A 24864-nucleotide genomic window follows, 5' to 3' on the forward strand; every position below is an offset into this window, starting at 1 on the left:
GCAGCGGAAGCACCACCCGCCCCCCCAACCCCTTCTTCGGTTTCACCCTCCCACCCGCCGCCGAGGGGAGGAGGCGTTGCTATGGCGAGGCCGCTGCCGCTATGTGCCGTGGGACGGGTTGAGAGGGGCGGGCGGACCGCGGGGGTGGCCGAAGCGGCCATGGCCTACCCGGGCCACAGGCCCGAGCTGTTCCGCTGGCGGCGCCTCACCGCCGGGCCCGGGCCGAAGGTAACGGGACCTGGCGGACGGCGGGAGGGAGGCGGCGCGGAGAGCGCTAGGGGGCGCCGCGCAGGGCGCTGTCCAATCGGGGCGCTCCCCCTGGGGTGAGGCGCCGGGGACGAAGGGGGCGTGTCGGTGCCTGAGGCAGGGAGCGCGCGCACCGGGGGAGACCCCCGGGGGTCCCTCCCGCTTTTCAGAGTGGGGAGAAGCTCGGGCAAGGGGTTTCCCCGGCCCGTGGGAGGGCGGCAGCAACGGGCGTTTGGTTCGCCGGCCCGTGCGGCGCTCGGCGGCTCTCGTAGCGGGAGGGCGGCCGCAGCGCTGCCGGTAGTTCCGGGCGTTGCCGGGGCCGAGGCGGGGCTCCCCTGCCTTGGAACGCTGGGTCAGGGCGAAGCGCGTCCCGCGGCAGCTCAGCCTGGAGTGAGGCGCCTCGTTGCTACGCGTAAAACCCGAGAGTCGGTCACGAAACGCAGCGGTTGGGCGGAACCCCAAGGGCGTGCGGATGGGCAGGTGACTCAGGGGATTTACCCCAGGGCCCCATCCCCCGCACCTGCAGCCGCCTGAGGTCAAGGGAAACGAGCTCTAGGGTGAGCTTCACAGAAGGGCAGGGGCTGGAAGGGACCTCTGGAGATCATCCAGCCCAACCCCACCTGCTAGAGCAGGGTCAGCCAGAGCAGGCTGCACAGGACAGCGTCCAGGTGGGTTTTGAGTGTCACCAGAGATGGAGACTCCACAGCCTCTCTGGGCAGTCTGTCCTAGTGCTCTGTCGCCCTCACAGTGAAGAAGTTCCTCCTCATGTTTAGGTCGAACTTCCTACGTTCAAGTTGATGCCCTTTGCCTCTCGTCTCATCACTGGGCACTGCTGGAAAAAGACTGACCCCATCCTCCTGACACCCACCCCTCAAGTATTTATAAGCATTGATAAGATCACCCTAAGTCTTCTCTAGGCTAAAAAGTCCCAAGTCACAGAATCACACAGAATCACAGAACGTTAGGAGTTGGAAGGGACCTTGAAAGATCATGCAGTCCAACCCCCCTGCCAGAGCAGGACTGCCTAGACTAAATCACACAGGCAACCATCCAGGTGGGGTTTTAATGTCTCCAGAGAAGGAGACTCCTCAGCCTCTCTGGGCAGCCTGTGCCGGTGCTCCGTCGCCCTGACAGTGAAAAAGTGTCTCCTTATGTTCACATGGAACTTTCTATGCTCCAGCTTGCACCCATTGCCCCTCCACCTCTCCTCATAAGAGAGATATTCTAGCCCCCTCATCATCTCTCTAGCCCTTTTTTGTACTCTCTCCAGTAGCTCCCGGTCCTCCTTGAACCGGGGAGCCCAGAGCTGCACACAATTTTCCAAATTTCCCTTTGTTGTACTTCCTTGCTCTCCCCGCACCCCCTCCCCTCTCCCCCCCACCTTCCCACCATGCTCCCACACTCAGCTGGGAGGTGGGAGTGTGCATCTTCTTCCTCCTGCAGCCTCCTAGGCTTCTGGCAGCAGCTTGCTCTGGTTGCCCTAGCACAAAGGGAAGAAGTTGGCCAGATACACAGGCTGTCTGGGGTACAGGTATGACATGTGAAAACGCAGTGACGTGTCAGCACCATTTACACCTTGCAGAGATGAATATGGGACAGAAACGTCACTCAGTGGCCAGCCTGGTTATGACAGAGCACTACTACCAACTTTCACAGTCGGTGGTTGCTGAGGACTGACTCTCCATTTAGCCCCCGTGTTGCATTCTCCCAACGTGTTCTCCAATCACTGTGATTGGCACTAATTGCCAAATGAATGCTTATTACTTAATCGTTTTAAAGTCCAATTTCTCTAGTCAATCAAGAGCAGTCAGAGAAACGTGTTTCAAGAGCAATCTATTTTCTTGTAACACCCATGCTATCTTGTGTCACGTTCCCACTGATGCTTGCTCGTTCTGGAGGAGAAACCTGGATATAGGAAGTTTAAAAATTGATATCCAGCAATCCTTAGAAATGTTTTCCTTTCTTTAATTTAAAGAGTGTGGAGCAAACCACTGACTATGCTGTCTCTGAAGCTTTTTCCTTTCAAAAGTCAAGGTATTCACAGGAGCCTTGTGGTCCTGTGATGAGTTTGGAAGCCATGGAACACCTGCGAGACTATGATGAGGCCTGTGAGGAAGGTGAGCTGAAACACTGCTTGCCACAAGCTGCCTAAAATTAACTTTTTTTTCATCTTGTGTTGTGGTTCTGATCTGAACAAGCGGTTACAAAGCTTGAGACCAAAAGAAAGAGTTCATAGTATGATGCCTTTTATCTAATGGAGAAAGGCATAAGAAGAATCACCAGCTGGAGTCCAAGGTAGATCTTCATTAGCATACCTAAGAGAAGGATAAACTCTGTCTCCTGGAGATTTGAGGTCAAAATGAGGATGAATACTTTCCTTAAAGACACAGTCCATGGTCAAATACAAGCTAGTGGACTACAGGAAACCAGATAAAATTACTTGACATATTTTTGATGGTGGGCCAGATGTGAAAACAGAGTTGCTCTTTCATATCTACAAATAATGGCATGGTTTTGCTTGATGCCCATGATAAATTTTCCTCACTAATTAGCTACCTAAATATTCCCTTTGTAATGCCGTGGCCACGAGTGCTTGCTGAAATCTGAAAATAAAACGGCAGCGCATTACACACAAAAGAAAAGGGGGAAATTATCACCCATCAGCACTAGATGTGCATCTGCAGTGTGAAAAGCTGACAGGAGACAGGATTGTAACAGTCGAGTTAACCATTCTTTTAAAACTCCAAAGTGAACCGTACAGAACTGAAGGAAGAACTGTCTCAAGAGCGTCCACCTCAATACAGAGGGTCAGCTTGTTCCCTTGCAGTCATCAAGGGGTCACCTAATAGCATGGAATACACCTGTCTGCTCACTGTCTGAATGCACTGTATAGCACAGCAGCACGAAAGGAGCTATCTTTGCAGTTGGCAGAAGAGCAGCTTGCCTTCCCAGTGTTTCTGTATTATTTTTGTCTGCCCTTCTCTGTTATTGTTTCCCTTTTTATGGCTCCCAGTCCCTTAGGGTTGTTCTAGCTCAGCTGAAAGCCTTTTATCTGGAATCCGTTATGAGGCTCCGTAATGGTATCAACTACACATGGGCCACTTCACAAAGAAAGCTATCGATGAGAGAAGTGCAGAAGGACTTTTGTACTCCAGCTATGAGGACCTCGCGTTTCCTGGTCAAAAAAGTAACCCTTCCCCAAGTGCTAAGCTGCTTTTCCATTATCAGAGATATTTCCTTGCTCCCGAGTTGGCCTGAGAGACTATAAAAGAGAGCAAAAGTGATTTGAAGTGAGATAGACCTGAGATGTAGGTTTTCTCCAAAAAAAACCCCCACCCCTTTTTAAGGAAGTTTTAAAAGGGATTTATTGCCTTATCAGGATTCAATGGGAGCATCTTCATTTTGTGTTAGATCTAGAGATCTGGAGCAGCTGCTTCCTCCTGTCTAGTGGCTGTGTACCTTCACGGTGACTGGCACTGCTGAGATCCCTTGGGCTCTTTGCCCATTGTAACTGCATGGATGGCTCAGGACGGCTTGGCTTCTCACAGGACTGCTCCTGACACCTTGCAGCTCACAGTCCTGGCAGCTTGGCCACCCCTGACCCATGCAGTGAGGCCAGGTGGTTTGTTGAGGCAACAGCCACATTAACTGTCCTGGCTTTTGAGCAGGAGCACTGAAAAAGAAGATTTTTGCCTTTTTTCAACAACAGAGTGGAGATGCAAATAAAGTTCACAGAAGGACTTTGTGCCCAGTTGGTCATTAGGCATTTGAGCTCTCTGAGGAGTACCAAATCCATCATGGGTGCATTCCTGTAGTTGCAATCTTAATTCTGAGTACAGATAGTCCCTGGTGAAGCTTGCCACCTGACAGATTTGTAATCAAGACTCACTGGTGGTTCTGGGAGCTGTGGTACTTGCAAAACCTAAGCTGTACATGTAGAACACACATTTGTCCAACAATTTTGTGTTTAACATGTGACAACCTTGGCTGTAGATGTGGAAAATGTTTAAGTGCCTGCAAGTGTAGCAGTAAAACATAGGAAAGCTATCTGAGTTGTGAATTACCTCATATGAATTCTATCTCCTTGATAAATGCTGTAATAATCACACAAGTGATCGAAGCGTCCACAGGATCTTATAGGAAAAAATGAGACAGAGAAGAATTGATTGGTGACATATGTGACACAGGAAAAGTTTGCCACCTTCTCTTCCTGTTCTCCTATAAATCAAGAAGATGAGAATAAAACTATTAACCTTATTCCGTTTTCTCCTGCAGATCAGCTTTCAGTCATTGCAGACTGCCTTCCCAGCATGTGGTGTAACTATCCCAGAGACAGAGTCTTGCTAGTTTACACTTACCCCTATATTTTTTAAGCAAGTGAGGTCATCCGTCTCTTTCCTCCTGACAGCCCAGGAGCTGCTCAGCAACTGGATGAAGTCCAAACTGCAACTGGAGCTGAAGAGAGATGGGGAAGAGGAGGTTGCCTCTGTCCTCCTGGAAAAGCCTTCTGCAGCCCCTCCGAAGTACGAGCGGTTTGATGGTGAGAGCACAACAAAGCAGTTCCTGGCTTCTTCCCTGAGGATGTGCTGGGGAAGGGAGCCAGGCCTCCTGGCTGGTCAGACCGAGAGGTAAAAGTTGCTTTGAGGCCAGGATGGTGGGCTCAGTAGGAACAAGAATAGAGGTGATGATTTTTCTCCCCCAGCTCTTAGAGCAGCTTGCTGTAGGGCTGTGCAAATGCACCTCATAAACATTCAGTGTCTTTCTCTGTAAAAGAGAAATTTTATTTCTTTTGTGTATGGGTATTTGTGAGGCCTGTCAATTTTATACAGCCGTTGGAGACGCTCAGAGGCAAGGCAGTGAAAAAGGGATGAAATGTTGCTACTGCTCTAGCATCTTCAATGGGAGACTGATTAAGAGTCTTTGGGGATGAATGGAGTGCAGTCAGTGTGTCTGCTTTCATCAGAAACACATTCAGAGTCTGGGAGAGCGATCCCTTTAATTACGCTAGGCTTTGTGATCTGAGACAGGGGGGGTTATTCATTTCAGACTAGCCTGAGATAATCACAACTCCTCATTTCAGACTTGTGCAGCGATCTGGAACATGAATTGGAAAGTTCTTCTGTCCAAGAATACCTGCAGCATCTTTTGCAGAGTGAAGCTGTGGACTGTGGGATAGCAGAACGCCTTAGACTTGAAAGCCTCAAGGAAACACAAAAACTTGCAGATCCACGAATAATCATGGAGCTCAGACACAAGCAGGTGAGCAGGCAAGGTGCCACAGCTGAAATTAATAGGATGGGTAATTCTAGGATTAGAGTCAATGCTCAGTGATACTTCCCCACTATTCTCTCCCAACCTGCAGTAAGGAAGCTCTTCCATGGTTCAGCTGTAGCGTCACTGTGTTTCCACGTGCTTGTCAGGCATTCTCAGCGGCTTGTACAGTCAACTCCCACTACATCTGTTCAGGTTTCCCCCCCTTTCTGAAGACAGACAGGAAAAGCCTCCATGGCAGTCTGTTCTGAGTCTGCTGCCATCAAGTAATACTGGTGTAGCCTCCCTCTCTTGAGTGGAGTTTTTTGGTGGTCTGAGAGCAGAACCAGTCCTGTCAGTGGCAGCTACAGACAGGTTTGCTTGCTTCATGTGAAAGGTGGATTGTCACCCACCCCATCAGCACACAGGCAACCTCAGATTCTTCAGCCTTTGGTGTCTGCTTTGACTTGTGCTGAATTCCTCCTTCCCAGGTGAAAGAAAAGCGGATGAGGCGTCAGAAGGCATTAGAGCTTCAGAGACAAGAAGAGTCCCTGAAGAAGTCAGCTCTGTCTGAGGCCAAGCTCCGAGCACAGGAGGAGGACAGAATGAAGGCCCTGAAGGCCAAGAAGGAGGAAGAGGAGATCCAGAGGGAAATGGTGAAGTTGCGAAAGGAAATGGCAGAGAAGAGGCACGCCATGGAAGAAGCATGCAGAACGTAAGAGGGAGAGGGGGGCATGGAAGGAACCATGTGAAGATACTTCTCTTACCAGCTCCTCTTGATAAATATAGGAGAAACGGGAGTCCCAAAGGAACCTGTCTCCAAACTGTTCCAAAAGCTCTTACTCCTTTGTTACCGCCATCAGTCAATGGCAGAGTGAGTTTATCATTAGTGGGGAGGTGAGCTAAAGGTACTGTTAGACTCCTCTCAGCCATTACTGTGCACTGAACCACAAAGCAGGAGTGTGTTTGCACCACTGTGCACTCTCTCCATCAACTCTGTGGCCACATCCAGCCTTGTTAACGTCTAGCACAGCATGAAAGCCAGTACACCACCCCCCCCCACACACACCAAAAAAAACCCAACCCAGTCTGTGTTGAAAATCTAGTACTTGCAATACTTCCTCTGCTACGAGAGATTAAAGAGCATTCTTGGCTGAGAGTTCTGCAGAGACATTATTTTTGCTTCTGTTGAGCTTGGGCTGTCAGAAAGATGTGACTTGTAGGGATGCCATTTATTTACTTAGGCAGCCCTGAGATCCTAAATCTTCTCATGTAAGTGCTTTACTGAAATCTTACTATTTTCTTCTGCCTGCTGTATTTTGGAAATGCTCCAGACTCTTTAATCTCCGGGACCCTAAACCATGACAGAGGCTGTTTTCTAAGAAGGCAGAGTTAAATAATCAGCAACTTTCTAAGCTGTAGAGGCGACTTTCTTAGGATTGGTCAGAAAGAGGGTGAAATCTGTGCTAGAGTACTTCCCTTGTTGTATCACATCTGTATGTTGATTAATTTTCCAGGGAGGGGAAGAAACAAGGAAAAAGTCAGAAGCTGTCAACGCAGGAGGTATCTATTACTGCATCACCACCACCTCTGGTCCTGAAGAAAGAAGAGCAAGGAGAGGAGAAACAGAGAAAGGCTCAGGAGCTGCTGCTGCACAGGATTCACACCAATAACCAGAGAGTGAGCATCACCCTCCTTTATCCGAGACTCTGAGCTACCTGTCCTCGGCTACTGTTCATACAACTGAAGTAAAAAGTTCTGGTTATCAGAATTTTTTACTTCTTCAAGGATACCAGGAAAGTAGAAGAGCAGAGCAAACAGTATGCTGTAAGGCAAGAAATCCTGAGCCTCCATCCCCAGTGTGTCTGCTCCTCAGATGTGCTCAGTGGGAGGTTTCACTCAGAACTGTGGAAAAGATGTGGCCCTTAGGACAGCTGCAGATACAAAGGTTTCTGCAAGTGAGAAGTAGGCAGATGTACAGAGGAGGCAGTGCAGCAAGTCTTGTTTTACCTTGAGGAAGGAAGTAAAAGGCAGGTAGCAGCTCTAAAAGGCCTGAGAAACCCTTGTTGTGGGTAAAGGAAGGTATTTTGAAAGATTGCTTTGCAGGCCCTGGTACAGGAGCGGGGAGAGGAAAGATGGGAGAAGTGCTGAGTGCTGAGGCCTGGGATGAATTTTGAGCTGGGTCTCTAAGAGCTAAAGTATGCCAGCAGATGCACAGTAACAGGTTCCTCAAGGATCCACTCCCACTGGTTGCAGGGGATATTCTGCAGTACAGCAACAGTTCTTCTGAGACAAACGTGCAGACTTAATTCCTAGTAGGAACCTCTTTCTTTCACCCTCACTATGCTGATACTATGGCCAGCTCTGGCTTGAACACCTACTTGTAACAAATACTTGCAATTAAAGAGCCATCTTTTTGTACTGAATAATTCCATATGGGTGTTCCCAGCAAAGGGCATACAATTCCCTGAGCACGGGTATGAATGCCGTCCTTCACTGTGTTTTTAATTAATAGAGCCAATATCATCATCAAGGTCCCTTCCAACCCATGTGATTCTATGATTAATATCTACATATCTGTGTCTGGAAGTTTTTAATAGAAGAACCCCACAGCCTTTATGGTGATTCTTCTCCCCATGGCTCGCTTCATCTGCTCGTCTGCTGGATTTTAGCATGGCTACTGTTTAGCAGCACACAGCTTCTCTCTAGCACAATCTAAGCTGTGAAGAGATAAGCCTGAATGAAACCCCCAGAACAATTTAGGGCTGGTGTGATGTGAGAAGCTGCAGCTTAGCTGAGCTAAGCAATAGTGACCCTTTGATTATTTTCCTGAAGCAGAAAGAAATAGCTAATACATTGACATTTTGTCCTTTTTGTAAGTGTCTGTTTGGAGATTTCGGTGACTGAGAGGAATGCAATTAAAACCAGGCATTCACGATAAAAGAGGAACAGCTGAGTCCTCTGAGGTGACCCACTTGAAGGATCAAAATGAACAGCGCCTGCAGTGACAGGGCTAGAATTATGGGGTAGATTAGATAGCAAATTGCTGTTCTGTACAATGTAAATCACTCCCAGAGGCAGCGAGTCTATGCAATAGGGGAAAGGTTTGGCTTTCTGCTGGAACAAGGGTGAGCTTAGGCTATGTCGTAAATTCACACTAGGAAGTGTCTTGATTTTTGTCCAAGTTAAAAAAAAAGCCCAACAAAAAAGTGGTACATGGAGATGTTTGTGACCTGTTCTCCACAGAAGTGTTCATACCTTGCAGCATCTTAGAAATTTTGTAGATTTTGAAATGTCTTTCCTGTCTTTTCCTCCCCCATTTTCTTCATTAGTGAATTAAGTGCATTTCACTCCAAAGCAGAGTGCCCCACAATGTTATCTTCCTTGTAGCTTTCTGCTTTTTGTAGAAGATCTGCACATGCTCTGCATTATTTTTATTACCCTCTTGGTAATTGTTGAAAGTGGGGATTCTAAAAATACTCTCAGAAAGGAAAGTCAGATAAGGGGAATGGTGGAGAGGGTCAGCGTTTGTGTGACGGGCTCTATCTTGCTCATCGGTTCTCTGAAACTCTCCTGTGCAGTGCATGCAACGACATTTCTCTGCTTGGCTGAAAGTCATTCTGGAGCACAGAATTAAAATGGAAAAAGCCAGAGTCCTTGCTGACTGGAAGTGCCAACTGAAGGTCCTGCGAGCCTGGAGAAACTATACTTGGGCCCAGAAAGTAGAGCAGGAGGCACAGCAACTGGAACTTCATCTCCAAGATCAAAACAGGTAGTGACCCTGCACTGTGGAATTCCTCCTACTGCAGCAGTCAGTACTTGGGCAGTGCAGTGATGAAGGTTGCACAAGGGGCTTGCCAGTTCGGCAGCAGGAGAAAATCAGCATTTTTGAGAACACTGCTACGTTGCCTGCAGCCTGCCAGAGGCATTGTGGCAGGGGCAAAGAGGGGGACAGAGATAAGCAAGAGCTTTAGCACTTTCCAGCAAGCCCATGTCTCCCTCTGTACATACCTGTCCTGGAAATCTCACCCAGGCTTGCTCTGGACCCCAGAGACTATGAGGTGCCACATTTATTCTTGATCAATATAGTTAATCCCTATTTCAGCAGAAGTATAGCAGAGATCACTTTGGCTGGTGCCTTTCATTAGGGAGGTGGTTGGATGAATTCCCTATCAGCCACAAAAAACTTTGCTCTCACAGGTGTCTGGCAGGCTGTGTGGTGAGGCAGTGACACCTCGCCCCCCTCCATGCAGCTGGCAAGGGAGCAGGATACCTCTTTTGCACCTATTCTGCAGCCCAGGCATAACACAGGGAATTGCAAAACGTGAAGTAGGGAAACTTCCTTCAAAATCATTTGCATCCTTTCTGCCCTCCCACTCCTCCTTGGAGAAAATGTATGGCTTTGGAGGGTCTTCGGAGTTAAGCGACAAAAAGACTTGGGAAGTTATGGGGCTTCATGCCATGGCCTGGGCTGCTGTACTTGATGCAGATGTTTCAGGCTGGCCTGGGCAGCAGCTTTGCTCCTGTCCTAACACAAATGCTTTCTCGTTCAGGAAGAAACAACTCTCTGTGGAGCACAACCAGCGGCGGCTCTTGCGCTGCTGCTTTCTGGCCTGGCAGCACTGGATCCGAGCGGAGACGGGAAAGCGAGAGCTGCAGGTCAAGAGGGAGGAGACAAAGAGAAAGATGGCACAGCTGCTGGAGAGAATGTCCCTAGGGAAGGGTGCTCTGGACAGGCCACTGGAGGTTAACAAGCCTGGAACAGCACAAGTAAACCACCGTCAAGACTTGCAGCAGAGTGAGGTAAATCCTTCGTGTGTAGTTTTGTCTCTTGGCATCTTGGTAGTCTTGGGAAGCACTTACTTTGTGCAATCTGAAATAAAGAGTATACTGTCCCAGAGGAAGGCTTCTTTCCCAGGGTGACCCCCAAATACCTGCCTGCAACTGTTCAGGGAGAAGTCTTTAAAAATCAGAGGCAAACACAAAGTACAGTGCATGAGTTTTAAAAATAATCTGTAATGCTGCCAGAGAACAGCCCTTCATGTGCTGTGAGTCGCAGTGAGCATCCCACCCCCAGATCCCTTTTGCTGAGAGATTAGTTATATCTTTGATACCTGCTTAGACTTAAAAAGAATAACGTTTGACTGCATGACAAGAGATTCTGTTGTGCCAGTGCAGCGCTCTGGCTTCTTCAGGGTGTCACTGGCTGTTTCAGGATAATGCGCATCACGAGGAGGTAGGAGATGAAAATCAGAGGTTGCTTCCTTAAATTGCCATTTGTCAGGTCAAAGCCTGTCCTTCCTTCCTGTCCATAAAGCCTGTATCACAGCAGTATCTCAATCCCAGCAAGAAATCTCACACACACATTACAGATGAAGCTTTTAGTTTGTTTAACTGTCAGCAAAAGTTGATTTCCTGCGGTGCTTAAAACATCCCAGTAGGCCTGCATTTTTTCTTCTGATCCACTAGTAGAATTTGAGCTGGAAGGATGGGACTGAATCTGGTGTTTGACCTAGGGATCAGAAAGCAAACCTTACATCTGATGCCTCTTCAGAGAAAGACCATGTGTCAGAAAAGGCACAGCTTCATTCCCCACTGTGCACCAATTTAACGGTAAAATTTATCAAAGCTAGAGAAGAGGCACAAGGAAGCAGCACCTTGTAGGTTTTTCTTCCATCTGAAAAGGGACTGTCCAGTAGATCAGCTGTGTAGATCACTTCCAACAACTGTTTCTTCCTTTATTCTCCATCTGAGCACTGAGTGGGGACACCACAGTCCAAAAGGGAGTGTGCTAATCCCCGAGAGATGAGCTGACTCCTAAGAAAAGAGCTGTCCTGAGCTGTGCTCCCTAACAAAATACCCAGGATATATTCCTGACAGAGCTCTTGCCTGATCAGGATATTTTTCCCCCCGTGAAATGTCACACAGCTCCCTAGCAATTCTTTCCCATAGCACCCCCCACCCCCACCCCCATTTTGTAGGTAACAGGACCTCTCTGCCCTGGCTAGGAACTGGGTACAGATTGCATAGCTGAGATTACCCTACTTCTCAGGCATCTCACTAGATTCACATTGAAGAAACACTTCGTGTGGAGGACGGGCAGTTGTGAGTGCTTGGTTTTAATCAACGCCAAATATTCCTCTTTTTTTTTGTTTTTTTTTTTCTTCTTCCCTTAGCCAATTGACACTTGCCTCATGCAGAAAGAACCTGACCAGACCAGAGACTGCTCTTATTCAGATGCTGCTGACACATCTCATTCCAACAGGGAACCCAAATTCACCTCAGAGATTACCTTAAGACATGCAGTCCCGAGCACCCAGGACCAGGCTGAGCACAGGAACCAAGTAGCCACCCTCTCCCAGCAGTTTCAGGCACCTGGTCCAAAGACAGCTCCTGCTTATGGTAAACATTTTAAGCACCACCATGCCTTCCAGCAACGCCTGATTGAGAAGCAGAGACAGCAGCTTCGAAAGCAGCAAGAGGTGATCCTTGAACTGCAGAAAAATCAGAGGCTGAGCAGAGCTAAAGAAGCAGCAGCACAGGCCACAGCTGTGACCCAGCCACTTAACAGCTCTGCTTTACAAACCAGGGAGGAGAACCCGAAGAGAGAAAAGCAATCTAGATGTGAGAACACAACCCATGTGAGGTATTTGCCCTCAGAAAAGCAAGCTCAGTCACCATGTCTCATTCCTGCTTAAGTAGAGCCAGAATTTGCTAGGCACACTTCAGTCATGCTAGTGCTATCTGCTTTTCATTTCACTTGTGACTGAGCCTCAAGGCTCCTATCAGCCTGGCCACAGTTCTCCGTTCTCCCTTTTTGCAATGGCTCAGCATCACGAGCCACACAGGATCCACTTAGAAACAGCAATACCAGAGTGTCACACACAGTTGTGGCAGGGATTTATTTAGTTAGGGAGAAAGAGAGTGTCATCCTGCAGCAATGCATCACTGCTTTGGCAAGGATGCATTGTTAATCCCATTTCAAGTAGGAGAAAGGTGCATCGGGGATTCAAAATGAAGATGCCACACAGTGGAGAACAGAATCTACAGCCACGGGTGGTAGGTGTGAGACAGGGCTTGACCACAGGCACTGATGAATTTCTTTACTTTTTCCTTTCCTAGTTCTCTTGTTTCTCATGGGCCAGACAATGCAAGGGCAGTGATGCATGGCAGGAGGCCCTCCAGCCAGCTGACCTCAGCTCATCCTATACTGAAAGGTATCGTTCTAGATAGCAAAGACCATTACAATGACTTTTCTCAACAGTTTCTCTGGAAACTTCTCTTTCTTCACTTCAGCCTTGCTGGTTGATGACAGTACGCAAGTAAAACTCAGCACTCTCGCTCCCAGCCTAATCAGCACTGTGAGAGGGTGAGCTGTTCTTATGCCCAAATCAGGCATCTGTAAAACCTGGGCAACTGTGTGCCTCTCAAGTCCATGCTTAGTACACACCGGCAACAGTTACTCCTGACAGTTGTGATTGTTTCTGGTGTGACAAGACTCGAAAGAGAGAAGCTCTGTGGGGGTTTTTGCTGTCAGTCTTACTCCCTTCATTGTGCATCCAAGTAAGATGTAAACTGACCAGTCATTTTCATCTAACTTTGACACCTTCTGTACACCTTCAGAGACAGCCAGTGTCTTTTCAGAGCACTCAAGTGCTTTTCTTTCAAGATCACCCCAAAGACCAGTTATTACAGGATGATTTTCCCTTGGCAGAGAATCCTGGGACAGTTGAGAGGAGAATCTGAGGAAACCTATTGTGGCCAAAACACTTAAACGCCCCCCCAGTTACCAGTCACTCCAGCCTGTGCTGCCTTTGCGAGCGTGGGTTCTCAGCTCCACTACATGTTCTGCACGGGCATGTCAGCACCGATAGCTCATCAGCATCCTTGCTGATACAGCCAGCAAGGTCACCACATTGCAATTCGTCCCCCAAAAGAAGCAGTAAGCAGCAACTTCTCATGAGTAGGACCAAGCACCTGTGTGTGTCACTGGCAGGGATGCTTTCCATCCTGAAGCTGCTCTGTGAATAAGCAGTTGGAGCTTACAGGAGACCATGTAGCAGTTGCTGCTAAGTCAGGTGCTGTGAGCTTCAGCACTCCATCAGGAATGACAGGGATAAAACCTCCAAACAGCTCCTTTATGACCCAGCCTCATGGCTGTGACTGTCAACCAAGGGGAGTGGAGAGAATATAATTGGGGGAGTCTGGAGTCATCTCAAATGTTTCTAGGATCCTTGTTCATGCCATTGCCAGCCAACAGAGGCAGCAGAAAGCAAGTCCCTTTGTGCTGGCATTGCCAGGTCAGTGGGGGCCTGGCAGTAGAACAAAGTGGTCATCCTTGTTCACCAAACTTCTGCCATTATCCTATAGCTGGTTTCCACTAAGCCTTACGCCCTCTGTTTCTGCAGCTATGGAAGAGAGAGCAACTCAGCGGGCAGAGCGGAGGAGGAAACTAGAAGAAGCCAAACAACGAAGAAAAGAGGAAAAATTGGTAAGGGAAGTGGAAAGGGAAATAAAGTCTCTTCCACACCATTCCAGATACAAGGAATGCCATTTTAACCTCAGAGCCAGGGACCAAGGAGAGCATCTTTATCCAAAACAGGAGTTTTATAGCTGGTGAGAAAGCAGATGTCCAGCACATATCAAAAGAAGTTATTTCTGCATTTGCCTACGGTGCTGGCACTAGCCCTGCCCTATCACAGGCAGACACTTCACGCTGATGCAGCTGCAATTCTAGAAGCATCCTCCCTTACCACCTCCACCCCCCACTTCTTTCACACCTACCCCTGACTGTAACTTGTCCTTGCCAAGAACGAGAAGGTGGAAGTGCACGCAGAGATCCACTTGATTAGACCTGGCAGTGGTGGGTTTCCCCTCCTCTCCCTTTCTTGTCTGGTCGTGTGTGGCTTCAGGACGTGCAGTCTCACCTAGAAAACATCCTGCATCTTTCTAGCAAATCTCTGCTGAAGAGAGAAGATAGGGACAATGTCTGCATAGTTAATACACAAATTCTGTGATATGCATCCAACAGAGGAGCCTACTTAGCTTCAGGGCATTAAGCTGCTACTGAAAGCATTGATAATAAATTGCATTAGGATTAGACAGCTCAGAACTGGGGTCCTAAAACAACAAGCAATTCGTCCTCTGAGTAAGGGAGATGCATTCATACATGCAGGAGGCTGAAGCAAGCCTTAGAGAGCACTTTAACCATAGAATGGACAGACAAGCATCAGGTTAGGTTTCCTCAGCTGCAGTTGCCACCATCGTTGAGATCAGGAAGGGCGGTCACAGTAATGATGCATCATGGTTGGTGTGACCCTTGGCGCATATGCCAAGAGCAAAAGCTTTGCCAAATGAACGCAGAGTAGATGAACATTCAGAGAAGGATACTGTGTCATGTATGAGCAGGACTGAAGTAAAGCAAGGTCTTTGATTGTCAGTGTTTGGGGAAAAAAAAATACCTCTGGGTACCCATGACACTGCTTTGCATGTAGAAGTAAAGCTTCAGGGAAAAGCCCAGGGATTCAGAACTGATCTCAGCAATCAGGTTATCAAAAATAACTTGGTGTCATTTACATTTTTTTAGGGGAAGAGTGGGAAAATATTATAGCTTAGGGCAAAGAAATATATATAATATATATATACACATATATGGAGTAGAAAGAACAGTTCCTTCTTCTTTTCACAGGTCATTGTCCAGCACATGCCTAGTATCTGACAAAGTCTGTTTCCTTTTTGAAGTTTCAGGTGCTGGTCAGTACTAGAGAAATAGTAGGAAAGCCAAAGGTCTGCATTCTCTGCAAAGTCACATGCACCACATGACATTTTACCTTCCTCCCTTTTCTCCCTTTTCAAGGCTCAGCTGAAGGCTGAAGAGGAAGAACAACAGAGGAAGGAGGCTGAAGAAAAGGAGAGACGACGGGAGGAGAGAAGGCAGCAGAAGCTGGTGATCAAACAACTTACCTGTTTCCCCCACTTTAGCAGGGATGGGGAAGAAAAGCCATTGCCCAATAGCACTCAGCAGCCAGAGTAATGTGAGCTGAAGGTCTTCATTGGTAGAGTGGAGTTCCACAGCACTCACCAACTTCCCCGTTTGGTTACGTATGGGGAAGGGCTGTATACACTATGGAGTATATACTGTTTCTGTCTCATCAGCAGGACTAGAGGTCCCAGCTGATGACTATTCACTGCTGAGGTATAGCCACATAAACCCCCACAGTGGCAGCAGGTTCAGCCTACTTTCATGCTGCTCCTTCCACTTGTATCGCCCTCCAGCATACCCCGTGATACCAGCCACAAGCAGGCAATTTAAAAGTAAACAAGCTTGGCAGATATATCAAGGGCAGCTTTGCACCTGAAGTGTAGAAGCATCCTCTCTTTGGAGCTAGCCTAGGAATAGCCCCACTTCATTACTGTTACTTGGAAATGAGCTGTCCTAATAACCCAAATAGCACATTTGAAATCCCACAGGAATTTGACCTACAACTACTGTTCCACTTGAGTTTTTTAGGACGTTTGACCTTCATCCCTGAGTTTCAGTCTAAAGTAATATTGTACAGTTATGTAATACCCATGTCCCTCCTCTACTGCTTAGGCCAGGTTAAGTGGCAGGGTCCACGCGTAAACTCAGAATACTTTTTGGACGTGTTTTCAATCTACTTTTATAAGCATAGAAACACGTTGTCCTCGAGCTCACCAAAGCACCCCTTCCCACACTGGTGAAAGCCTATCAAAAGGATGGTTCCTGCTACCTTGGCACTGCTGGTAGCCACTGATTATACTCTGCTACATTAGCGCCCAACTGCAGTGCTGAGGGGTGAGGCCACTTACTGATACATGGCCCAGTGAAAGGTTTGGAAATAGCATCATCCATGAGAATTTTCAGGAGAGTTTACTCTGCTTTCTACCACAGGTAGTATGTGGGGCCATATCTGGTCTGCACTGCTAAAGATGATGCAGATCCCTATTTCCTATTGGGTCAGGACCTCCAGTTCCAATATGACAACCTGTTGTCACTGCTTAACAGCCTTTTCATCCAAAGTGAATTAAAACTACTGCTCTTTGTGTTGTAGAAAGAGATGGAGAAGCAGAGGAGGCTGGAGAAAGCACAGCAGCTCCAGAAAAAGGCCAGAGATCACTATGAGAAGGTCCTGATCAGAAAGCTGGGAATAGTGCCATGGAAAAGGCTAAGGGAGCAAGCCAAGGAAAACCTGGTGGTAAGTGCTAAAGAGAAAGGAAAGGACTGGTGCCATGGGAGGAAAGGTGGTAAAAAATATGGATGCAGCACTTAGCAGAAACCTTAATAGGCTTTTTAAGCCAAATAGGGATGGAAAAAAGCAAAAATTTTCCCTGCACACGCTGCCCTATATTAGTTCTTTAACTCATCCCATCTGACAATATCATGAAGGGTCATCACAAACTCAAGAGGGGTGGCATCCTCATTTACAGCTGATTAAACAGGAACCAGAAGGACAGAGAAAGGAACACATTGCAGTCTAATGAGAAGTCACCTTTTGTTAGCCTCCACTTGTCTGCAGTACTAACTGCCACGTGATTGGATGCCAATAACATGGTAGGGGTTAGTACAGCAAAAAATAATAAATTGAAGTTATATGACATGAGCCTGTCAGTTCTCTTACTCCACAGCAAAGCTAACTGATAAAACACTGTGGTTATAGCAGCTAACCCTAGCCCATCACTAGGGCTTTCCTTCTCTCTGGAGTTGCTGCTGGTACAGTGCTGGGCACTGCTAGAGGTAGGACACTGCAGGTGATAACCCAGCGATCTGCTCCATCCTGGCCGTTCCTTCAGTGCAGAATGGCAAGCGGTAGCTTCTGAGGCCTTGACACAACAACACTGCTAATGCAGCATTCCTGAACGTGTCTGAATTGGCATGTCTCATCCAGGTGGGCTAATAACCCTCAGCCCTAACCTGAAGATGCAGCCAGAGCCCGGGGCTAGGTTGGCAGGCTTCCATTTCAGTCACTGGAGCTGCAGCTACCTAGAGTACTCGGGAGGGGTAGCAGCTGCTCCCTAAGGCCACCCTGCTGGTTAGCATTATGGATGGGGTTGGACTAAACTGTTAGAGGCTGTGCCTCTGCTTCAATCCCATGGGCTAAACAGCCTTGTTCCTTAGGCTGACCCCTCTTTGTGGTAATTTATCCTCTGAGTTATTCCAGTTTTCAGACACCTGCATTTTGGGGGGCCCAAAAAGCTGAGGTAATTTTATAGTGTAGCCAGTTTTCTGTAGCTTTATGCTTATGTAGCCACTTGTCAAAGCAACTCGCTTCCATCTGTGCTGTCTCTCTTCAGGTGGCACAAAGGCACCACTGCTTGGGCCTGCAGAAGAGATGCCTAAAGGCTTGGCTCCAGGACACCCAGGAGAGCCTCATGAAGAAGGCATCTCGGGCTGAGGACTTCTATTCCCATACATTGCTGAGAAGGGGTTTCAGGAACTGGTTAAAGGTTTGCCTGCACCACACTGGAGAAATGATACCGAGCAAGCTAGCTGCTGCCATGCTTTCCCCTTACCCCAATGCCCCCGCACGCACCTGCAGCCCAGCCTCTGCAGGGTTACACCGTCCCCATTCAGGAACATCATTCCCTTCTTCAGAGATCTTCTTTCAGCTCTCTACTCTGTATCATTCTCCTCCACCCAGGACACTCCCCTACATACCGCTCCTCCACCTTTGCGCTCTCTCACTCTGCTCCCTGTTGATTTTCTTCCACTCCTGTCCCCATTACTGTTCACTGCCACAGGATCAGCACTGCTCCGTTTCTGCTTACTGGGCTGGGAGAAAGAACCCATTTCCACCTCTTTCTCTGTCCTCCTTCCCTAGTACAAGGATTACCTCTCCACTCTGGAGGAGAGAGCAAGTGACTTCCATGTAGCCTGCCTCATGAGGAAGTACTTGAGGGCATGGTTTGATCTGGTCCTGGAGGAGAAGAATATCTTGTGGGAGAAGCTGAAGATTGCTACTGAACACAGTAACAAGTAAGCACCTTCCCTAGCCAGCAATTCTTTTTACTTAGCTTTAATATACCATATAGATTATTTTAGAGGCCACCTTTGACAGGTCAATTATCTGCTCCCTTGGAACATGTGGAATAGGTTCTTTACTGCTGGTATTTTGCTTCTGTGATATGCACAGACAACATCAGCAGAGATTTATGGTAAAAAGTTTCCATGTGGCCTGGCAAAGGGAACGTAGCTGTACCCTTCACAGGACTTTCCAGTCTGCTGAGAGAGAGTACAGTGAAAGCAAATAAGTAGCTGAAACTTTCTAAGCCGATTAGCAGATCTGGCCACACAGCTCCTGCTAAAAGCTGCCTTAGGAAAATCTTTAAGTACAATTATAGCAAGCCAAATGATTGTGCAGGCATTACACTGTATTGTTTTGTTTGCAGCAGATGATTTAGTTCACAAATCCAAAGTTGATCAACTAGAAACCCCGCTTAAGGAGTCTTTGGGTTTAGCCATCGCCAGCCTGACGTGGCAGTGAGAGCTACAGCAGGCAGCTCTGCCCATCACGGCAGGAGCTGGGCACACCCAGTTCACCCTCTGTCCCGTAGCCACATTGCCTGGGCATTTTAACAGGAGGAAAAACTATTGTCAAAGCTCAGCAGAAAACAGAAGTGTATTTACCGGCCTCACCATGAAAGCTTGTCAGCTGCACGCGGTCACAGATAGGCTGTGCTTGTACAGAGCCCCAAACGGGATCTGCAGCACCTTGGAGGAGAAATTAAATTAATCTCTTACATAGCAGAACAAACCTGTACTAGCTTGCAGTAAGATCAGAACAGTGCATGATTTAGCTCAAGAAGCCCTGGACAAACCAGGGGGGAAATCAGACTCAGGAAGAGACTGGATTCATTCTATGTATGATCTCATATTAGGAGCATAATCACCTGCCATTCCAAGGTCCTAACTGGCAGTTAGGACCTTGATGTAGCAAACTCTTCTTTAGAAGGGTGCCCATATGGGAATTCGGGGCAAGGCCCCTTTGCTGGTGTGATTAAAATTGGGTAAGAATCAGAGCCCAGGTACCCGCACTCCCAAGTGGCTGGTCAGGACCAAACAAGCCTGCATATTTCCCCTGAAGAAACTGCTTTCAGAGACCCTGTTCTTAAGAAGCATCTTTCATCTTCAAAGCACTAAGCAAATGCCAGCTAACAAATCCTGTCAGAGGGAGGAGCAAAATTCTTGAGGGAGAGGAATAGAGAGGGCACCGTGCTCTTTTCTCCTGGGATGATTGACACAATGGAGTGGTCTGCATGCAGCTGTTTAACACATCACAACCCCGGCTAGCAGCAGAAAGGACAAATCTCACAGGCATTTTAGGAGGGTTTCCCTCTCAAATAGAAGTCACCTTTTGGTTACCTGTTACGTTACGCACACATCTGCACGTTGTCACTTAGCTCTTTGTATCTCCCTTTTCTTTAAGGCGCCTCATGCTGAATGCATTCCGGGCATGGAGACAGTACCCGTTGCTGATGAAAAAGGAAAGAGAGAGGGAGGAGAGGAGAAATCAGCTACGCAGGAGAGTAGCTGAAATTCTCCCCGACTTCCAAACGTGACAGAAGAGAGTCAAAGGAGACCGGGAAGGGAGACAAACACACCGATTCTCTTCAGCACTACCTTCCTACTGACTGAAACAAATCAGGGGAAAGCCCTGTCCAGTGCAAAGGGTCTTACAGCCAAAGGAAGCTGTTGTAAACGAAGCACGTATCAAAACTTCTCTGACAGTATCACTTGGTGCCTCAGAGGGCTATTACTCTGTCAAGGAGTCTAGGCTAGTGGCAGTGAGGCCTATGTAACCAAGGCCTGGCGCAGGGAGTGCTTCAGGCCAAGGCCATTGCTACACACAGAGCTGCTACAGTGACAGAGAGTCCTCCTCCATCACAGGAAGCACACAACTGAACTGCACCTCTTCTTTCTGAAGCAGTAACCCGGTGCTTTTCTGCTGCCAGCGCTCTGTAAGTGACACAGCTCCATCAGGGAGCAAACTGTCAGCCGAGGCCTAACCCCTACTGCGAATTCAGCCACTCAACTGTTTCTAGCTAAGTGTGCCAGGGAAGTTTGGATGGGAGGAGGAGAGGGAAGAGCTATTTACACAGATCGTGTTTGCTAATGGTCCAGATCATAGCACCCCATATGGACAATCTAAAACCTGGGTTGTCTTTGAAGGGACCACCTGGTTTGCAGCACTGGCTGGCTCACAAGCACAGTGCTTTGCTTTTGGTGACAGGCAGTGATTCCAGGTTTATGAGCTTCTGTCTTCTTGTCATTTTAGTATTTTTCCAGGCTGGTTAACTGCGTATTTAAGAATATGTTGTGCAAGTCTGGGCCTTTTCACTTGATCTAACATGTAAAAAAAAAAAAAAAACCCACCCAAAAACCACACCACCAAAAATCCAAGAAAAAGGCAAAATGGTATTTTTACATAAGCTAAAGCTGACATGATTAAAACAAAAGTTTCTTGTCACCATTTAATGGTGTTACCCTATCTGCATTGGGCTGCAGGTTAAGGCACAGTATGTCTTGTCTTAGCAACAGCATAAGGCAGGGATCTGTAATTGCTTCCCCTTCACAACAGGATAGGCAAAGTTCTCTCCAAAAGCATTTGGCAGTAAAGGGAGCATTTAGGTAACACCAGGAAGATGGCTGTTTACTGTTATCCCTTGTCTTGGGTAATTTTAATGTCCTGTATATGCGTTGAAAGTATCCAATAAACAGAAACCTGAAACGAGCACAACCGATGTGTCACTGTGAACACATTGGGAGCTGACTGAATGGCACTAGAGAGGAGTCCAGGGTCAGAGACCTAGACCAGCAGTGAGTGCTGCAGAAGAAGTGGCACAGGACAGGTTGGGTGCCCAGGCACAGCAGCAGGCTCCAGAGCATTAGCATCCAAGTTAGTCTGTGTAGCGACAGCTTTCATGGATGTGACCGGAGAGCTTCCTGGCCCACACAAGCCAGGCTGTGGAGCAGACTCTCGGTGTGGGTCGCTCCCAGGTTACCTCCCACAGCCACCCCCTACACCACATCTCCCTAAGGCTGACTGCAGACCTGGCCGCCAGCGGGTCAGACAAGCGCATGATCCAAGAGCAGGAAGCTGAAGGTGCCTGTGTGGGGTGTGGGCGAGTACAGACCATCTGGCTGCGTTAGAAGGCAGATTGTGAGAGGAAGCAACAAGCTGAGAGGGCTGAGTAACTCCTTGCAGGGAAGAGCTGGCACTGCAGAGGGGCAGAGTCTTTCACATAGGACAGAGCCAAGATGGGGGTGGCGGGGTGGGCTGAGCTACTGCACTAACGCCCCAGCCACATTCGGTGTTAACAGCAGCAAGCTGTGACAGCACAGCGGCAGCAATCCACTTTCTCTTCACACTTTCCCCCCTCTAAGAAGCCTTTCCCACCTAGAGCCTAACAAGTGCCCAGAACACCTCCAAACCAGCCCTTATGCTCCCAGGTTACTGGCAGCCTTTTCCCAAGCTGCCTGCCTCCTCGCGGGGGCTTGGCAATGAATGCAGCAGGGAAAGGCACCGCCCCCCCCCCCCCCATCCTCCATATGGATTCTTGGCATAAGGAGAACAGGGAGTCAGAGGATAAAAGGTGAGGACATGAGGGCTCTCTCAGCTAAAGAGAAGACAGCATTACAACAGCCAGAGACAGGGCACACTGCACAAGCATGGTGCAGTAGAGTGGGTGAGCCCACACACAGCCTGGTCTTGACCCTAGCAACAGGCTGAGCAGGCACTGAATCCACATCTCAGAGCTAAAAGGGTGCCCAAAACCATGGGCTACTCAGGAGTGCATCCAGCTTACTCAACAGCAGATTCTTTCCCCAGCAGTACCACACTTGCACATTTTGTCCCAGAGCTCCCACTCAGAATCCATGAAAATAATGCCACTGATATGGAGAATTACTCTCCCCACAGAGCTTGAAGTACAGTCAACACTCTGAAAACAGCCTTTATCTCCAATACTGTCACCTTCCAGGGTTTGTCTTCTCTTCTTAGTAGCTTTGAAAAAGATTCTCCTGGTAAGATGTTCTTTGGCTGGACAGGCCCAGCAGCAGGAGGAGGAGGAGTGCTTGGACACCCCTTTTGCCCTCGTGTACTGCTAACTCAATGTTGGTACAGAGCTGAAGCCTCAGCTGTATTCAGCTGCAGGACCAGGATGATGTTCAAGATTCAGGTGCATTCATACTGAACACAGTCTGAATCAAAGGGGAGATGAGAAGTCCCTTGACTTCCCCATTCAAACCACACCTGGCTAAAACAACCCCTCCTTGGCAGAAGCAAGGCTGTGCCTGATCATGCTGTTGAGACCCCAAGCAGTACACCCCTACAGCGCCTGGCATGACATTAGTGTTTTGCAAGTTAAAGCTCCAGCAAACATTTCCCAGCAGGAGGATGACCCACCTGAGAGCTTGTTAGACCAACAAGGAAGCAGCTTCAGCCTTTGGCTGTGCCACAGCATCAGTTTCCTCCTGCTCCAGTCCAGCACTTGGTTAGATGCAGATGTCACTGCCTGAACGCTGGTCATCAGCCCACACTCTCACAGCTCAGGCACATTCCTGCCTGTCAGCTCCTTGCTTTTCTTAGCAAGAGGGAGGTGGCTGCACAGCCAGACTTCCCTTCTTTGCAGGGGTGGGGGGTGGTTTTCACTTCGGTACAACCAGAAGTGATTGTAAGCTCCCCTTCGCCCCAGCTCCATCCCCTGCTGACACCTGCCCTTCAGAGTTGGTTTTTCCCCCCCAAAAAAAATGTGACCACAGAAGTGTCTTATTATTGGTAAATCTGTACACTGGTCTCTTCAAAGTCTCCCAGGCCCAACTCAAACTGGATTTGAATCACTGCCTGAAGTACAGTTTCCTCTGCTCCCCCCAGGGAAGCAGGACTAGCTGGGGACAGTAGTGAGCCTGGGAAGGGTCTATGAACCACTGTGGTCTGATCCACAGCTCACACCTTTTTGCAGAGCTGGTACACACAGACAACAGCCACAGTAGCACACTTCAGCCTTCCCCAGCATGGGAGCTGCTGCTCCAGACCGGCTCCGGCTCCGCAGAGGCAATATCACAAACTACAAGGGAAAACAAAAGCAAATCTGGGGCGAGACAGCGTTGTCATGCATCCCTGCCATCAGCACCGGAGCCTAATGAAGCTGGGGGCTGGCAGGGTATCATAAGTCTGACACCCTTCTGCAGACACCACTGTCACCTGCCTACAAAGTAGTTCACTGCAAGCGCAAGGTCCTTGTTGTGAGCGCAGAGTAACCTTCAAAGCAAAGTAACTCAGCAGCAGACAGAAGTGCCACACAGGAAATCAAAGCAAAGCTCTGCTACAGTCAAAGGCACCTGTGATTGTACTCATTAAAAGTCATCTTGCCTTTCAGCAGACGTCCCAAGATGCCAACAGGAACAAAGCTACATCTCTTCACACAGAGGATACCTGCATCATTTCCAAACGTGGCTTAGAAGAGAACTCAAAGGAAGAGATTGTTCTTTTTTGGGGTTCTGGATGTGTTGTGTGGGCAGGTGTAGGAGGAGAAGCAAGGCACTGGACAAAAAGTCGAGGAACCTGATCAGATACAAACACTCAGTATCTGATAATCAAATGCTGCAAGATCCTGGTTCAAATCCCCCACCGCAAGGGGATATCCCTATTTTCCAAGGTGGTGAGAAGTGCTAAGCAGGTCCATTTCATCCCAACATCAACAAACCCAAAGGGCAGCTTCTGCAGAACTGGAAGAACATTTGTTTCCTTGCTTCTCCTTAGCGTGTTGTTCCCTTATTCCCAAGTCCAGCTCAGAGCTAAACAGCCATGAGCTGACGGCAGCTTTCGGTCATTTGACTTAGCTGAGCGTGTTGGCATAAATCAACAGGCCACTCCACAGATCATTTCTAATAATTTATTTTGATTGATAATTGCATCCCTTTGGAAATACTGAATACAATGTGGAACAGGCACACACACTCTCACACACCAGTCCTCTCGACAAAACTCACCAATGTTTGACACAGTGTTTCCCTAAAGCTTACTGTGGAAAAAAAGAACATGACAAACCACAACAAGCCACCCAAACCACCCCACTCTCTTAAGGCAGGCAGTTCTTTCAGAGCCTGTCAATTCTTCACATGAGTTCTGTGCAGACAAGACCTTGGGAGGCTGAATTGTTGCATTTCAGAAAGCGCCTCACCTGTCTGCAGAAAGATTTCCATTGAATAAACATCCTGACCATGGAAGGAAATCCTGGAAACCACAGTTCTTCACTGAGAGCAATACAGGAGCACACATCCATCATCACACAGGCTTCCTGCTCTAATGAGGCGATATAGATTCATATAGGAGGAAAAACCAAGCACAT

General features: G+C 48.2%; 1 protein-coding gene across 1 annotated transcript; it reads left to right on the forward strand.

Annotated features, from left to right (window-relative positions):
* Positions 1-137: 137 nt before the first annotated feature.
* CCDC191 (coiled-coil domain containing 191) lies at positions 138-20073 on the forward strand (the record flags this gene model as incomplete). Its single annotated transcript, XM_084261608.1, has 16 exons — positions 138-228; positions 2222-2363; positions 4655-4786; positions 5327-5505; positions 5988-6211; positions 7014-7176; positions 9078-9268; positions 10050-10299; positions 11673-12142; positions 12619-12713; positions 13905-13987; positions 15353-15442; positions 16569-16712; positions 17809-17961; positions 18336-18490; positions 19941-20073. Exons 1-16 carry the CDS (start codon positions 160-162, stop codon positions 20071-20073), a joined length of 2673 nt encoding a protein of 890 aa, XP_084117734.1. The 5' UTR covers positions 138-159.
* Between the last annotated feature and the right edge of the window lie 4791 nt (positions 20074-24864).

Source organism: Gallinula chloropus (genome assembly GCF_964237585.1).
Source record: "Gallinula chloropus genome assembly, chromosome: 1".
NCBI lineage: Eukaryota > Metazoa > Chordata > Aves > Gruiformes > Rallidae > Gallinula > Gallinula chloropus.